At 52.0% G+C, this 14,308-nt stretch overlaps 1 protein-coding gene across 1 annotated transcript; it reads left to right on the top strand.

Moving 5' to 3' along the window:
- The first annotated feature begins 284 nt into the window (after positions 1-284).
- Positions 285-8,925, top strand: CD151 (CD151 molecule (Raph blood group)). The gene is made up of 7 exons (XM_009871913.1): positions 285-368; positions 822-1,013; positions 4,576-4,650; positions 6,834-6,938; positions 7,510-7,665; positions 8,085-8,171; positions 8,866-8,925. Exons 1-7 carry the CDS (start codon positions 285-287, stop codon positions 8,923-8,925), a joined length of 759 nt encoding a protein of 252 aa, XP_009870215.1.
- The last annotated feature ends 5,383 nt before the right edge of the window (positions 8,926-14,308 follow it).

Genomic DNA, 14,308 nt, shown 5'->3' with positions numbered 1-14,308 from the left:
TCTGCCACGAGTGCTGGTCAGAAGGAAAATGGGCCTCCCGAAGCAACAGAGGATGGCGAGAGAGGAGGAGGAGGAGGATGAAGGCAGCACAGGAAGGTCACGTGCTGGTACCGTCTGCCTGCCTTTCACACTGTGAGATCTCCTGCTGCAGGCCACCCAAAATATATCCAAGAGTTCTTTATCTCAGCAAGTGCTGTCTGGCATCCCTGAAGTCAGTTGAATGGTTTGACCTCTTCTTGATTATATTTTTTATTATTTTTTCAGGAATCTGTTAAGCTGGAAAGATGCGCGAGTACACGGAAAAGAAGGAAACATGTGGGACCATCTGCCTCAAGTACCTGCTTTTCATCTTCAACTTCTTTTTCTGGGTAAGAAACTTCGGCCGCGCTGCACTTGTGATGTCAGGGGAGAGAAATCTTGGGCTTCACAAAGTCTTTGGCAGAAGGTGCTGATGAAAGCAGGACAGAGATCTCATCCTGTGGGGGGAAATCGCATCCCTTTGGGCTTGCCTGCCCGGCCTGCGGAAGTTAGGGTTTGACCCTCTAGTCTCTGTTTCCGGGTCACCTTAACAACTAGAGGAAATAAAAGGGAGCCTGAAAACATGCTTTTGGTTTTTCACCTGGCTTGCTTTCTCACGGAGCCTGAGGATTCCACTGTCTTGCCGTTCTTCGTGGCAGAGGGGGTCCTGGCAGCAGGGTGGGACAGCTGGAGCGAGGGTGGCCAACACCTTCTTGCAGCTGGCTCCACCCTGGAGCTTCCTAGGGCTCTGCTTTCCACCACAAAGTTGCTGACGCCAAAGGATTGCTTCTCTCCCTGCCCAGCTGGCTGGCGGGGCCGTGATGGCTGTGGGCGCCTGGACCCTGGCTGAGAAGAGTGACTACATCAGCCTGCTCTCCTCCAGCACCTATTCGGCCACCGCTTACATACTGGTGGTGGCCGGGGTGGTCGTCATGGTCACCGGCATCCTCGGTTGCTGCGCCACCTTCAAAGAGCGGCGGAATTTGCTACGAGTGGTAAGTTTTGCGCAGTTGTTCTGTTGGGGAGGGAGGGGGTTCGCGCTGTTTTTCTCTTGAAGCAGGCTGGGAGGGAGGGAAGCATCGTGGCAGTTCTGTCCTTTTCCTTCCATCCATCCGGAGTACGCACATGATTCAAAAGTACAAAATATAGCCATAGCACGGAGACTTTGTGTAAGAGTGTCTGTCTGAAACTGGCCGGAATCTTGAAGCCTTTGTCTCTTCCTTATCCCGTATTCTCTTTTGGAAAATGGGAAGAGGAGAAAAATACAAGAGGCCCGTGTCAAAACTGGCTTTTAATGGCAGTAAGTTCAAGCCAAATGAAGGCGCTTTTTCACTCGGTTGTCAAAAATCAAGACTTTTCCAATGAATGTTTTCTTTCGTTGCAAAATTATTTTAGTTTTTCTTCCCCCCCCCCCCAAAAAAAAAAACCCAGCCCTTTTCCCCCCCCCCCCAAAAAAAAAAAGCCATGCCGTTTTGACAACCTGCTGCTTTTTTCACACCTTCCTCTGTGCTCCTTCCTGAGCTCCCTGCTCGCCCACCTGCACTGGAGCTTTTGGCCTGCCCTGGGGTTTCTGTTCCACCTCCGAAATAGAAATCTGTGGCTCTTGGCTTTCACAGTTAGAGAAGAAGATCCTGCAGCAACTCTTCACCAGCTCCTTCCTTTGCAAATCCTGGCTCACCCAACTGCCTCATTTCCCCTCTTTGGGCTGGGGAGAGGAGCAGAAATGGGAGTCGTGAGCAAGCCTGCTGCTTGCATCACTGCTCTGAGGGCCTGGTAATCCCCGTGAGAGGCAGAGGAGGGCCAGGAAGGGAGAATAAAACACAGGAGGCTTCACTTAATCCCCACACCAGAGAGATCTCCCTTTGTCTTTTTGCCTCGGCCAGAAGCCGCGGATGAAAATCCCATGGGGTTTGCTTTGTTACTCTGCCACAGAAAAATAATAATTGTCTCTTGGGAACAAAAGGCCGCTCTGTCTCCTCACACCACGCGTCCTTTCGGAGTGGCTGGTTGTGACAGGCCTATTGTCCCTTCTTGCTTGTGCTCCGCTTCGGTTGCCAGTGAGTAATCCGCACGAGAGAGAGGGCTGTGCTTGCCAGGGCAGGGCGAGCCTGGCCGGGGGCCTTTGCCAGCTCTGAGCTCAGGGAATAATCCTCACAGCTTTGCAGTCAGCGCCCTGGGGTCTGTGCCAGCCTGTCCCAATTTCTCTCTGTACCAGAGACCCACGTAAATACATAAAGCTTCTCCTCGGCGCTTCCTTGGTCCTTTTAAAAACCAATTATTGACAGCTTTTTCTTAAATGCCCGCCTGGTTTTCAGTTTGTTTCTCAGCTGAAGTCTTGGGAAGCTGTGATTTTTTTGCTGCCTTTCTATCTTAACTGGATCTGCAGCCTGGCAGGCTCCTACATTATATCCTTCAGTCGAGGTGCCTGCTTCCACGTGCAAAAGTGTGCAAGCAGGAGTCTCAGGAAAGGGCCCATCAAGAGGAAGACCTTGCACGTGGAGAAAGAAGGTGGCTTTCTTCAGGCTTGGCCCCTCGACACTGCTTCTAGTCAGCGGCCTTGGGCAGGGAGAAGGGAGGGCACATCGGCTACAATTTCTGTTCCTGCTGCGTTTTGGCCTGGAGCCCTCCCACTGCAGTGAGGAGCAGAGTTGTTCTTCAGGTAGGAGAAAGGTCTGTCCACAGAGAGATTTGGATTCCAGGAGGGTTGAGCTGTTCTTTAGGTTATTTCAGAAAAAACAAACTAAAGCTTGGCGCTGCACTCCAGCGCTTGAAGCTGGATGGCAGAAATCTGACCTCGAAGACAGCAGGTAGCCCTGACGCTGGCTTGGAGCCAGAATAAGGGGGAATTTCGCCCAGAGCCCACCCAGGACCACGTATGTGTTTACTCCAGGCCTTCGGACTCGTTCCGCAGCCTCTCAGGAAGCAAGTGGGGCACATCCTGGCAGTTCTGTGCCAGAGCTGGCCTCCTCCTCCCAGGGCAGACCTGCATAAGACAACCCTGCAACTCCTGATGGAGAACAAGGAGAGCAGCCCGGTGCTCTGTGTGTGTCCAGAGTGAAAGCTCTCCGGACCTGGAAGTCACCCCGAGGGTACGATGAGACTGAGATAAGGCTGACGATGCAATGGATCGGCAGAGACAGGTTGGATTCGTGGGTGGCAGATGCACTAACCTCCCTTACACGGTTTTACAAGGCCCTTGTGACTCCAGATTTTTAAGGTCTGCTCAGTACCTGTTTTATTTCTGCCTGCTGTGAGCCCGCGCAGTGAGCCGAGCCGTGGCGACACAACCCGACCCTGCCCAAAAGCCTCTGACGTGACGACACAGATCAAATAAATCACAGAGTCTTTGCAGTTCTCCTTGGTTGCTCTCAGCGTCCTTGGTCGGAGAGGCGATGTCAGAGCAGTTAGGGCGTAGCAAAAGAAAGCCAGCCTTTGTGTCAAGACATTCCAATCCTTTCTTGACCCCCTTGCAACCTCCTGCCAGCGAGCGTTGAGACCCGCTGGGTGACTCATTCCCCTGGTATGAATGGGCACCTTGTGCAGGGACCGGCCGAGCTTGCCGTGGGGGAGAGCGTGGGGGCCAGAGGGTGAAAGCTGGAGATTGTGTGCTCAGATTCAAGCCCCCCGAGCTGCAGATGAAACCCAGCTGTCCCTCCTTGGCAGCTGTTGAACCCCAACAGCGGGGCGAAGGAGGAAGCCTTGAGTGTCTGTGCCTCCTGCAAAGGGGCTTGGAAATACCTGGAATCGCTTGGGAACCAACATCTCTTGAGGTCAGAGGTAAAACTGAGAATGGGGTGGGGAGCAGGACACATCCCTTTCCATTCCGCCGCCACTGAGCCCTTCTAGGAAATGCTCATGTTCTCCTCTTAAATCTTCTAAGAGCTTTTCTCACTTTGGTTTTGAGATACTGAGCTTTTCACTCTAGATCCTGGTTGGGTGGACTGTACGGTCACAGTCCTGAGTGTGAATCGGTGCTGCCATCAATCCGCTTCGGATTCAGCCTGTGGCTGAGCCCCACAGAAGTCACCAGAAACATAAAAATCTGTGGTTTGTGCTGCTGTGGCCTTGGTGAGATGAGCCCTTTGCTGCTTGATGGAATCGTCACTACAACATATATTGCTCCTTAGTAACTTGGTGAAATGCCCAAAACAAGCGAAACTTTCAAATTTTCTTTGTATTGATGTCAGGATTAGATGTTTTCTGTGATACTGAGTGTAGTCACCAGATGATCCAAGCAACTACTTTTCCATTGTCCAGTGATCTTATCTCAGTTGCTGGCCCTTTGCCATTCTCTTCGTCCCTCTGGCTCTGTGAGCTAAACTCATGCTCGCTGCTGCTTGTCTTCAGTTTTCGTTTGGTTTGGGTTTTCTGTTTTCTTGTTTTTCTATCTTAATCTGTGGGATCGGTCCTTTCCTGAGATCTTAATGCCAGCCCCTGCCTTTGAAACATGGCTGAAGAGAAGCGTGGATGGACACAGTCATGCGTTCTGTGAAAAGCTCCCTCCTGGCTTTTCCTCACATTCTATTCTAACGTTCCGCTTTCCCCGTTATTTTACAGTACTTCATTTTGTTGCTGTGCATCTTTCTCCTGGAGATCATCGCTGGAATCCTGGCCTATATCTACTACCAGCAGGTGAGTGGACAGCTGGCCCGCAGAGACTCAATCCAGGGTGAGAAAACAGCTGGTTCTCATCCCAGTTTTCCATCCAGAATCAGGCTTAGAAGCTGGGGACCTAGGGGCTGGTTGTGCTTCACCTTTCTGTGTGTCCGTGCTCCCTCTCCTCCCCAGTCAGAAGACCTCGGATTAGTTCCTGGTGTCGACAGTGCTGGTGGTTACTCTAGGGAGGCTGCTCAGCCTTGCTCCTTCCTTTGTTCGCTTTTGCGCTCCGGTTTTCTGTGGAGAAGAGCATTTTTGAGGCTGCGTAAGAACACTCCGGCTGAGAGGTCCTTTCAGGTCAAGAAGTTCTCGAGAGCTTTATTTAACCAGCCCAGCGGAAGGGCTGGAGAGCAGCGTGGGCTCCCAGCAGCTGTGGTTCTCGCTGGGTGTTTCTCGCAGTCGCGGAGAGCAGAGGCTTAAGTCTTCGCATTTTTTTTTATAAAGGGGGTTTAACCACCGGGCACAACCAGCCTGGGAAGCCGCTGGGAATTGATTGGAAGTGGGACGTTGGGATGGTTGTCGAGTGGCTGGCTGAGAAGCAGCCGGGCATCCCGTCTCGTGGGCTTCGCAGCCGGGATCCTTTTGCTGTTCCTTTTTCTCTTGGGCCTTCTGTGCCATCGCCTGGCTGAGGCGAGGAGCCAAAGGACCGTGCTGGCTCCTGCTGGGAGGGGTCGGTGGCACGAGTGTGCGTATTTAATGAGGAAAGATCAGTCCTGGCGGGCATGGCCAGGGTCTGTCCTTCCTTCCCTGCAACGGCACGAGGTTCGTGTACGAAGAGGAGCTGATGCTTAGGTGGGAATAAGGGACAGCGTGCTCAGAGCTGCACCCTTGAGCGCTTGAGATCGCTCGCGGGCGTCTCTGATCAGTCTCTGCGTTTCCCCTTGCCCCCTGGCTGACAAATCCTCCTTCTTTCCCGCTTGCTCTGTTGGCCGCTGGTTTTATTTCCGCTCTTTCTTTGTGCACGTGTGTGTGTGTCTAAACTGTTTCTTTTGTTATCTCTGTTCCATGCTGCAGTTCTTCCCCGTGAGCCCGCAGGTAACTGCTTTTCTCCCAAGTAATAATTCTGCTAATGGACTCTTTATTTACCTCTGCTGCCTTCCAGCCGCTGAACTTTTTCCTTTCTTTTTATTACACTAAGTCATTTGCACTTCTGTAGAGCTTCCCAGCCCAGGACCTCAAAGCATTTTGCAAATATTAATGAACGAAGCCTCGTGTCACTTCTGTGAGGTAGGTGCTGTCCCCATTTGGGGTTGGAAAAAACAGAATAAACTGCAGATGGTGTTTGGTACAGTTCAGCGTAACCAGATGTTGGACCTCTCGTTTATTACTTGCTGTGTAGAACATAAGGTGTAGAGAGAGACGACCCACTGTTTCATTCATTGACACATCTAAAATGCACGTTGAGGTTGTTTATAGGCAACGTAGAATTTCACAGGTCTGGGACTAAAGTGGTATCGTCGCACAAACCAGGATGACAAAAACCCCACAAAGATGACATTTTTAGGCTGTCACCTGGAGAAGAATTCAGCCAGATTCAAAGAACCTCCACAGGAATAAACCTTAGAATCTGATCACCGGAATGTGTCAGTGGTTTATCCTGATGTTTCCCGAGGTTCTGTACTTGCCAAATCAGACTTTGTTACCGAGGAGGGCCTTGCAGTGCTTCTGCAGTCGCACACTCCTGTGGCACCCTGTTCGATAAGAGCTATTCAGGCTACGTGACTTCAGTCCAGCACGCCCAGGTCTCTGATTTCTTTTTGCTCCGAGACGGAGCGATTTGGTTTTCGGTATCTTGTCACAGGCTTCCGAGGTGGTGGTTTCATAGGCATATTCGTGTTTTAGCAGGCACAGGTGTGTATTCTCTCGTGATGTCTTGACAATCTTGTGCATTCACGGTGCGGACCCGTGTGAGGCAGGCTCAAGTTTGGCCCTGAAGCTCCTCCTTTCAGTTACTAAACTGGAGGTGTGATCTCTGTTCTCTTAGGAAGGAGCCTGTCCAGCCCCACCTTGGAGGACGATCTCGAAGGAAGCTGTAGCTCCTCTTAGGCTCTCTGCTTTCATCTCGGAGCGAAGGGGAACAAAACGTAGGCAGGGCTCTGCGCCGCATGAGGGGTGAGAGTTCACCTTGTGATTTTATCCCACTTGTCTCTCCCGTTCAGCTGAGCATGGAGCTGAAGCAGAACTTGAAGAACACCATGACCCAGAAGTACCGCAGGGAGGGAGAAGAGAGCGTTACCAGCGCGGTAGACAAACTGCAGCAGGAGGTAGGTGTCGAGAGAGAATTAACACAGTCACAAAGGCACGAAACTCATTGTGGTGGGCTCGTGACGTCCAACATATGAGTGTTTCTTCCGTGTGCTGAGTTCTGCTGCTTCTGAGTCAAGACAAGGGGCCTTGGTGTGATCTCCGATTTGTGCGCCCAGGAAAAAAAGCCTCTTAATTGCTCCCGGAGTGAACCAGAGCTGCCTGGTCACTCTGACAGCTCTTTCTACTTCCCACTTTGGAGAAGCTGCTGACGCTTTCCACGGCAGGGATGGTCTTTGAGGTCCCTTTCAACCCAAATCATTCTATGATTCTGTTAAGCTCCCCAGTACCCTTGAGAGCAGGATGTGACGAAAGCCTTCCCGCCGCTGTGCCTGCCCCAGGATCACGGCTGCCGCAGTTCTGACAGGTTTTCCCACCAAAAAAGTCACTAACAATTATAAGTTGTCTGGGAAAAAAGAGCCTCTGGAGTCTCTCTGGAAAGGAAGGTGAAGGCCAGCCAGGGCTTGGTGTGGGAGGCTGGAGGAGGGGGACAGAGCGCGGAGGCTCAGCTTTCACTCTCCGTCCACACAGTTCAAGTGCTGTGGGAGCAACAACTACACGGACTGGGCTGACAGCGTGTGGATCAAATCTGTGGAGGCCAACGCGCGCAAAGTCCCCGACAGCTGCTGCAAGACGATCACTGACCTGTGCGGCCGAAGAGACCATCCTTCCAACATCTACAAGGAGGTAAAAGAGCAAAAGGGCTCCTCTACGAAACACGTAAAGGTGGGCAGGGAGCGAGGGCGTTGGGTTTTTGCTGCAAGCTGTTGGTAGGCTTCCAAGTTGGTGGGATTCCTTAGAAAGCAGAATTCATTCCTTTAGCTGAGCTTTCACCCATCTAGGTGACTATTTTATACGCAGATGTGAAGAGGTGGCCCCCTCAGGGCAGATATTTCTTCTCTCAAAATCTGTGCTTCGAGCAGGACTTGGAAGTGTGAGCAACATCTGCCTTAAGCCAAGCAACTCGAACAGCTAAAAGGGAAACAACCATTAATTTTGGGGAAGGAACAGGGAGGTGAAGATCACAAAAAACTGAACGGAGGTTGCTCGCAGACACTTTGGTTAACGTGAAGCTGATTTTCCTTGTCCTTCCTTTCGCCCCGCAGAGCGGCTGCATTACCAAGCTGGAAAACTTCATTCAAGAGCATCTGAAAATTATCGGGGCGGTGGGGATCAGCATCGCTTGTGTGCAGGTAAAAGGGCTGCGCAGAGTTTTGGGGGTGCTTGTCAGGCGATAAAGGAACCCCAGAGCTGAGAGATGGAAAAGAAGTTGGATGTTTTAAGCTTTTCTTTGGCTGGCACCAAGAAGTTGCCCGGTAGTTCGGGGCCCCAAGGAGTCCCTAGCTCCAAAGCACAAAGCCTCTTCTGCTGGGCCGTAAAATTTGCTTCTAGTGAGGCTTCTGCTCCCTCTTGTGGGGATCTGGCGTGGCTGGTCGGGAGGAGTTTCCTACCCGGATTATTTTAAGTCATCCAGAATTTCTCCATCTTATCGCAGAACGGTGCTGTGGGTCTGCGAGTGAGCTGGGAGAGGGTGACGGATAAGGAAGGGGTAGGATAAGGAAGCCCCCAACTCGGATTTTAGAGAGGAGGGCACGGGATATTCTTTTCACCCGGCTACAGGTGTCTCTGGGAGTTCCTCGTCCTCCCCTTTGTCCTGGCAAGTCGCTTAATGCAAGTGACACCCTGGAGAAGCTGCCGGTGATTAATTACAAGGATTAGCACAGATTTGTGTTCTCTCCTGCTGCTTACTGCGAGCCGGAGCCCGGTATCGCTAGGCAGAAGCTTGCTGCCGCTCCAGCCTGGGTCCAGGCTGTTACTTTACAAGCTGCTGCCTCCGTTCCCTTTTTTCCTTTCCATACATTTCTCTCTTCTCTTTCCACCCTGTAGATCTTTGGGATGATTTTCACCTGCTGCTTGTACAGGAGTTTAAAGGCGGAACCGTATTAATGGCTGCGGGAACTCTGTCGCTCCCCCTCTGCTGCTTCCCATCGCGCTGCCGACCTGACCACGCTGTGCCGCCGCCACCGAAGTGTCCGTAACCTCAGGGCTTGGCTCTGTCATTAAACGCCTCTCGAACCAGGCACTGCCTTACCTGCTCCCTTTTGGGGGAAAATCACCCTCCTTGTTGTGTGGAAGGAACCCAGGAGTTCCGCGGGTCCTCTCTGTTGTCGGGAAACACAAGAGCTGTGGATCTTCCACCAAAAGCTTTCGCGAAACAGTCCCTTGATAGAACCACGAAGCGAGATTTACGCACGGCCGTTCCTCTTGAGGCTTTTCCCTGAGCTGACACGAAGGTATCAGGATGAGAACCACGCTCTGCTCTCGGAGAAGCGCCTCAGCAGCACCAGGTGTTGACCGTGAGGACAGATGATGTCTCTGCGCTGAGCTGGAGCCAGAGCTGAGTCTCCCGGACGACAGAAGATTTCTCTCCCTCCTCCCAAGTGTGCACCGATGTCCTTAAGAAAGCTCTTCTCCACCTGAGAGGATTGCTTGGGGCAGAAGCTCGCCCCCCTGCCCACCTGGAGCACAACGGCCACGACTGAAATCATCTTGCCCTGATGTTGCCAAGACGTGGGTGTCTTAGGATTTCTCAGTGATTCTTCCTCGAAGCTTCCCCCAGCCCGGTGCTGTCAGAAGCCACAAAAGGCTTTTTGCCTCTGTTCCGCAAAGCCCAGGGGCTGCTTTCTAATTCTTTCGGGTCTGGTTTATCTAGCGGCTCCCAGTGAGTGAGAAACCTCCCTGTCCCCTGCTGGGCTTTGGTGAAGAACTGGGCTGTTTGTATATCTTGCTGCCTTTCCTCCTGTTCAGGTAGTGGAAATAACCTTCTCGCTTCTCTTCCATGTTGGGGGATGCCCTGGCCTTGATTTTTTTCTAATTAAAACCTCCAGGCTTGTCTCTCTTGGGCAGGAATTGAATATACACTAATGTTGTATCAGCCTCGAAAGAGCTCGTTGGTCGGCTGCGGAGGACACGGACGCCGCCGCTGCTGTCGTGATGCCGACAGCGTCTCAGCCTGAATTCTGGGACCTTGCGTGCCTCTCGCCTGGTTCTCACCTTCCGCCTGTCACACCCAGGAAGCAGAAATGGGGTTTTGCTGTTTCTAAGCAGTGAAGACAAGCCCTTTTAGAAAATTTATAATTTATTCCCTCTTCTGGCCTGGTGCCAGCCGAGCCCTGTCCCTTGGCAGCAGAGACAGGTAACGGGAGCGAAGTCATCCGGATCTGGTGGCATCGTGGGGTTTTTAGTTCCCAGAGCAGAAATCTTGGGCTGGTGCTAAAGGGTGACAAGTTAAAATTCAGAGCAGGTCAATCTGAAACTTCCCCCCCTTGAAATAATCCTTAACTCATGCAGAAAGGGAGACGGGGGAACCGAGGTGTATCCTTGGTTCTACAGCGGCAGGAAAAGAGTGGAAAGAAATCTCAGTTATTGTGTAATGACCTAGAGGAGGAATCTCTAAATTATTTGTTGTTTTATAAGTGAGTTCCTGGCGAGTATTGACTACTAACTAAGAGGAAAACACTGAGCACGTTGCTTGAAGCAATATTTCTGGTTTTTGAAGCGTATCTTTGTGGCTGCCTTTGCTCCTTCCCTTCAGATACCGTGTGCAGGGCTGGGAGAGGCCGGGAAGAACGAGATACGACCAGTACGTTGCCTTGTGTCCGTCGAGTTGTTTTATACTTTGTGTAATAATATTCATTGCTTTTTTTTTTTTTCCTTTTTATTTGTAACCTAGTTTACGTTGCTGGCCAATAGAAAAAAATAAAGCTTAAGATTCTGTACTCGACTCCGCGTAGGAAAATGGAAGGCTTTGGGGCAGCCGCCCTGTCCCAGCAGGTTCACACCAGACACGGGGGCTTTGCGCTGCCTCGCGGGGCTGCTTCTGATCCCAAACCAGCTCACAAACAACGCGGTGGGACAGCAAAACCCAGGCGTCCCCTCTTCGCGGGCCCAGGTTGGTCTCAACGTCTTCAAGGTCTTTTCCAGCCCAGATGACCCGATGGCTGCATCCCGTGTCTCCCTATGGGCAAAGCCCCCCAGGCGTCCCCTCTTCGCGGGCCCAGGTTGGACTCAACGTCTTCAAGGTCTTTTCCAACCCAGATGACTCGATGGCTGCACCCCGTGTCTCCCTACGGGGAAAGCCCCTCTGGGGTTGGAGGTTTACGGTTCTTGGCTTGATCAGAAATGGCAGAACCTCTTTACCCCAGAAACCTGGAGCCAGGCGCTGGTTTGGGGATTGGGACTTCAACCACGATCTCCTCTCCCTGAGGATTTCAGCTCAGTTGCCCCCCCCTGGGTCCGAAATAACACGACAAAATGACATCTGAAGTCACGTGCCCCCACACCCAGCGTGTTATTCCCCTGTTGCGTGCTGAGCATCGTCAGGTACTATTAATCTTTATCTAAATTAAACCCTGTCCCATTTAAACGTGCCCAACTCCCTAAGATAGCCCGGGCTAATTCACATTTTTGTCCTTCCTTGCGGTTCCCATCCCCGCTCCTCCATCAACCTGCAATCAATGCTACAATTTATTTCCTTTTCCTCCCTCCTCCCTCTCCCACCGCTCCCTTCCAGGATGTCCATTAAAGTTTTTAGCAGTGGTCAGCTGAAGGCTGACCTGCTCTTTCCTTTGCCGAACGCCTCGTGCTCTGCGGATGGGCTCAGGAATGATTCAGTTGTTTGGGCTCTGTGGCAGAATTACTCAAACGTTTCTGAGGTGTTTGGTTTTTTTTTTCCCCCACACTTCCAAGCTTGAACAATCCTGAACCTCAGAGCAGGGAGCGGTGCTCTAAATCACAGGACAGCAAAGGTGGCTGCCTATGTATTAGATAAGGTTTTTATATTTAAAAAAAAAACGAACAACCCACCCACAAATGTTATTCAAACATTTTCCAGTGACCTGGATGGGGTATTAAAATCAGTCCCAGCAAATGTGGGGTCTTTCACCAAGAAAAGCCCCAGGCGGCTGCTGGAGGCTGCCCAGCACAGCAGACAATGTCATTCCTATCAATGTTTCTTCTTCCCCTCTAATCCTGTTTCCCTTTCCTCGTCCTCTTTGATCAAAAACTTCCGTTTCTTATTTCCAAGAGCCAATCCAGCCCCGGTGTTACACAGGTAAATTTGGACGTCTCGGACAGTGGGAGGAAGGGAGCAAGAGAAGGACCCTGGGCCAGAGTAGTCATCGCTCCTGCCGAGCAGGCGATCCAGAAATGAGGGGACGGGAGCTATCGAGGGGCTTTTTGCTTCAGCCAGGGCTGTGCCTGCCTCCGTGACGAGGTGTTGCCGCTGGTCTCTCCTGCAGCCGGGCTGAAACGGCCACTGGAACTTGCTGTTGAGCATTTGCCAACTGAGGAGACCTTGTTCTTCCTGCAGCGTTCTGGGACTAAAGGGAAAAATGGAGAAAAGAGACTTCATCTCCATCTGTTCTCGCGCGGTGAGGGCTGCCGGCTCAAACGGGGCCGGGGAGAGTGGATTGGGAGAGGGGAAAGGGAAGAAGTGTGTTTGAAGGGGGTGGCCATGCTGGGATGAGAGGGGGCCTCCTCCCGCAGGGAAGCACTCCTGGCCCGTCGTGTGGCTGCCAGGATCCCATGGGGACCACTTGTTCTGCAGAGCCAAAAATGCTGGGTGGGAATAAGGCTGCAGAAATAAATAATATCCTGGGGACCTGGAGCAGGAGCAAGGCTGGAGGTGCAAATGTGTCCCTTCGGGATCGTCAGGTACGAAATTGGATGATGCGCTCCGCGTCTCTGCCCTCTTCTAAGCCGGAAGAGCTCCCCAGGGTGAGGGAGGCGCAGACAGATGTCTCTGTGTTTGGAGCCAAGCCCCTCCCAAGATCATCTGCCCCTTGCTTTGGAGAGGGCATCCATCGGGATTAAATCTGGCCCGGATCACATCTGCCTAAAAGTTTCCCGGGGACCCAGGGCGCAGTCGCTCCCCGGAGCAGCAGCTCACGTTGCCTCTGTAACTCAGGCGCCGACACGACTTTAATACAACTTTTTTAAGTATCCGCATTTGTCTCTAGTAAGCCCTTGAGCAGAGCAGAGTCCCTTTTATATTGAAATTCGGGCTCCTCAATAACATTTTATTATGAGGCTTGCTATTTCTGGGCCGGCTGTTACTCCGTTCCGAGCGAGGCACCTGACATCCCTCGATATGAAGTCATTAAGGGCACAGCGGAGTTCATTACAGGGGCATTTCTCTGGATTAAGAACAAATCAATACCCCACACTAATATCACAGCCCGGGACCCGGCCGCGGTTGCAAATCGCGCATCCAGAGGCAGATACTCTTCTTTTGGCCTCTCGCGCTCTCCTCCCAATATCTTATTTACTGTTTTCCCTCAAGCTGCTGTGATGGATTTATGAGCAGACAAAATCCAAAGGTTGTTTTTTTCCCTGAGCTACCTGAATATTGTAGCTTTTAAAACAAAGAAGAAAGAAATAACCAGCTTAAGCCTGTGATATTGCAGCAACCTCCCCTGCGATATGACTTGTGCCGGTGGAGCTCCCTGGGAGTGGCCGTGCCGAAGGGAGCGCCGGCCTGGGGCTCTCTCTGGTTACGTTCAGCTGATCCCAGTCAGAGTTTAGAGTAAGTTTTGAGTTGGGAGGAGGTGGGTTGGGTGGGGCGGGGGGGAAAGATGAGGGTAATCTTCAGGAGGAGGAGGAAGAGCTCTGGTGACCAAGTCTCCTCCGGAGGAGTCGCCTTCTCCATTGAAAAGCTGCTCCTGGGCTGAGATGTGGGAGCAGCTGGGATTTGTTGGCCTCCCGGGTGTGCTGCAGGGGCAGGGAGGGTGAGTGCTGCTGTCTCGGTGGGTTTGGGGCAGAACGGCCACAGCCTCCACATCGTTGGGTTGGATCCACCTTGATCCCGGGTTGGAGGCTCCAGCTTTGCTCCGGACCTGGCCCAAAGCAGGTTTGTCCATCTGTGGTTGGAGACAAGGGCAGGATAAGCAGGGTTTAGCGGGGCCGGATGGGGCTGCGAGGCTCTCGGGGATCAGCCCCTGCTCCGGCTGTCGTTCAGCTATCAAGAGCTGTGTCCTGAGATGTCTCCTGTGGCACCTGAAGTGGGACCTTCTCTGTTTGCTGGTCCCAGCTATTGCCCCACACAACGTTCCCCAGGTTCGTGCACAGCTTGGGTTGCTGATACGAAATTTGCTGGGGCTGATTCTCTTTATTTATTCGAAGTTATTATTTATCAGTGGAATTTAATTATGACTTTTTGGTTTTGCCTTTTAAAAACATTGCTCGATGGAGGGAAGCAGCTGTTTGTCAAGGCTGCGTTGAATGCTGAGTGAGTCCAAAGGGGGCTTTCTTCAAGCTGTTTTGACAATAG

This window comes from Apaloderma vittatum, unplaced genomic scaffold, assembly GCF_000703405.1.
Source record: "Apaloderma vittatum isolate BGI_N311 unplaced genomic scaffold, ASM70340v1 scaffold29786, whole genome shotgun sequence".
In the NCBI taxonomy this organism is placed as follows: domain Eukaryota; kingdom Metazoa; phylum Chordata; class Aves; order Trogoniformes; family Trogonidae; genus Apaloderma; species Apaloderma vittatum.
Note: the sequence above shows the minus strand (reverse complement) of the source record. Positions and strands in the feature narration are given on the sequence as shown.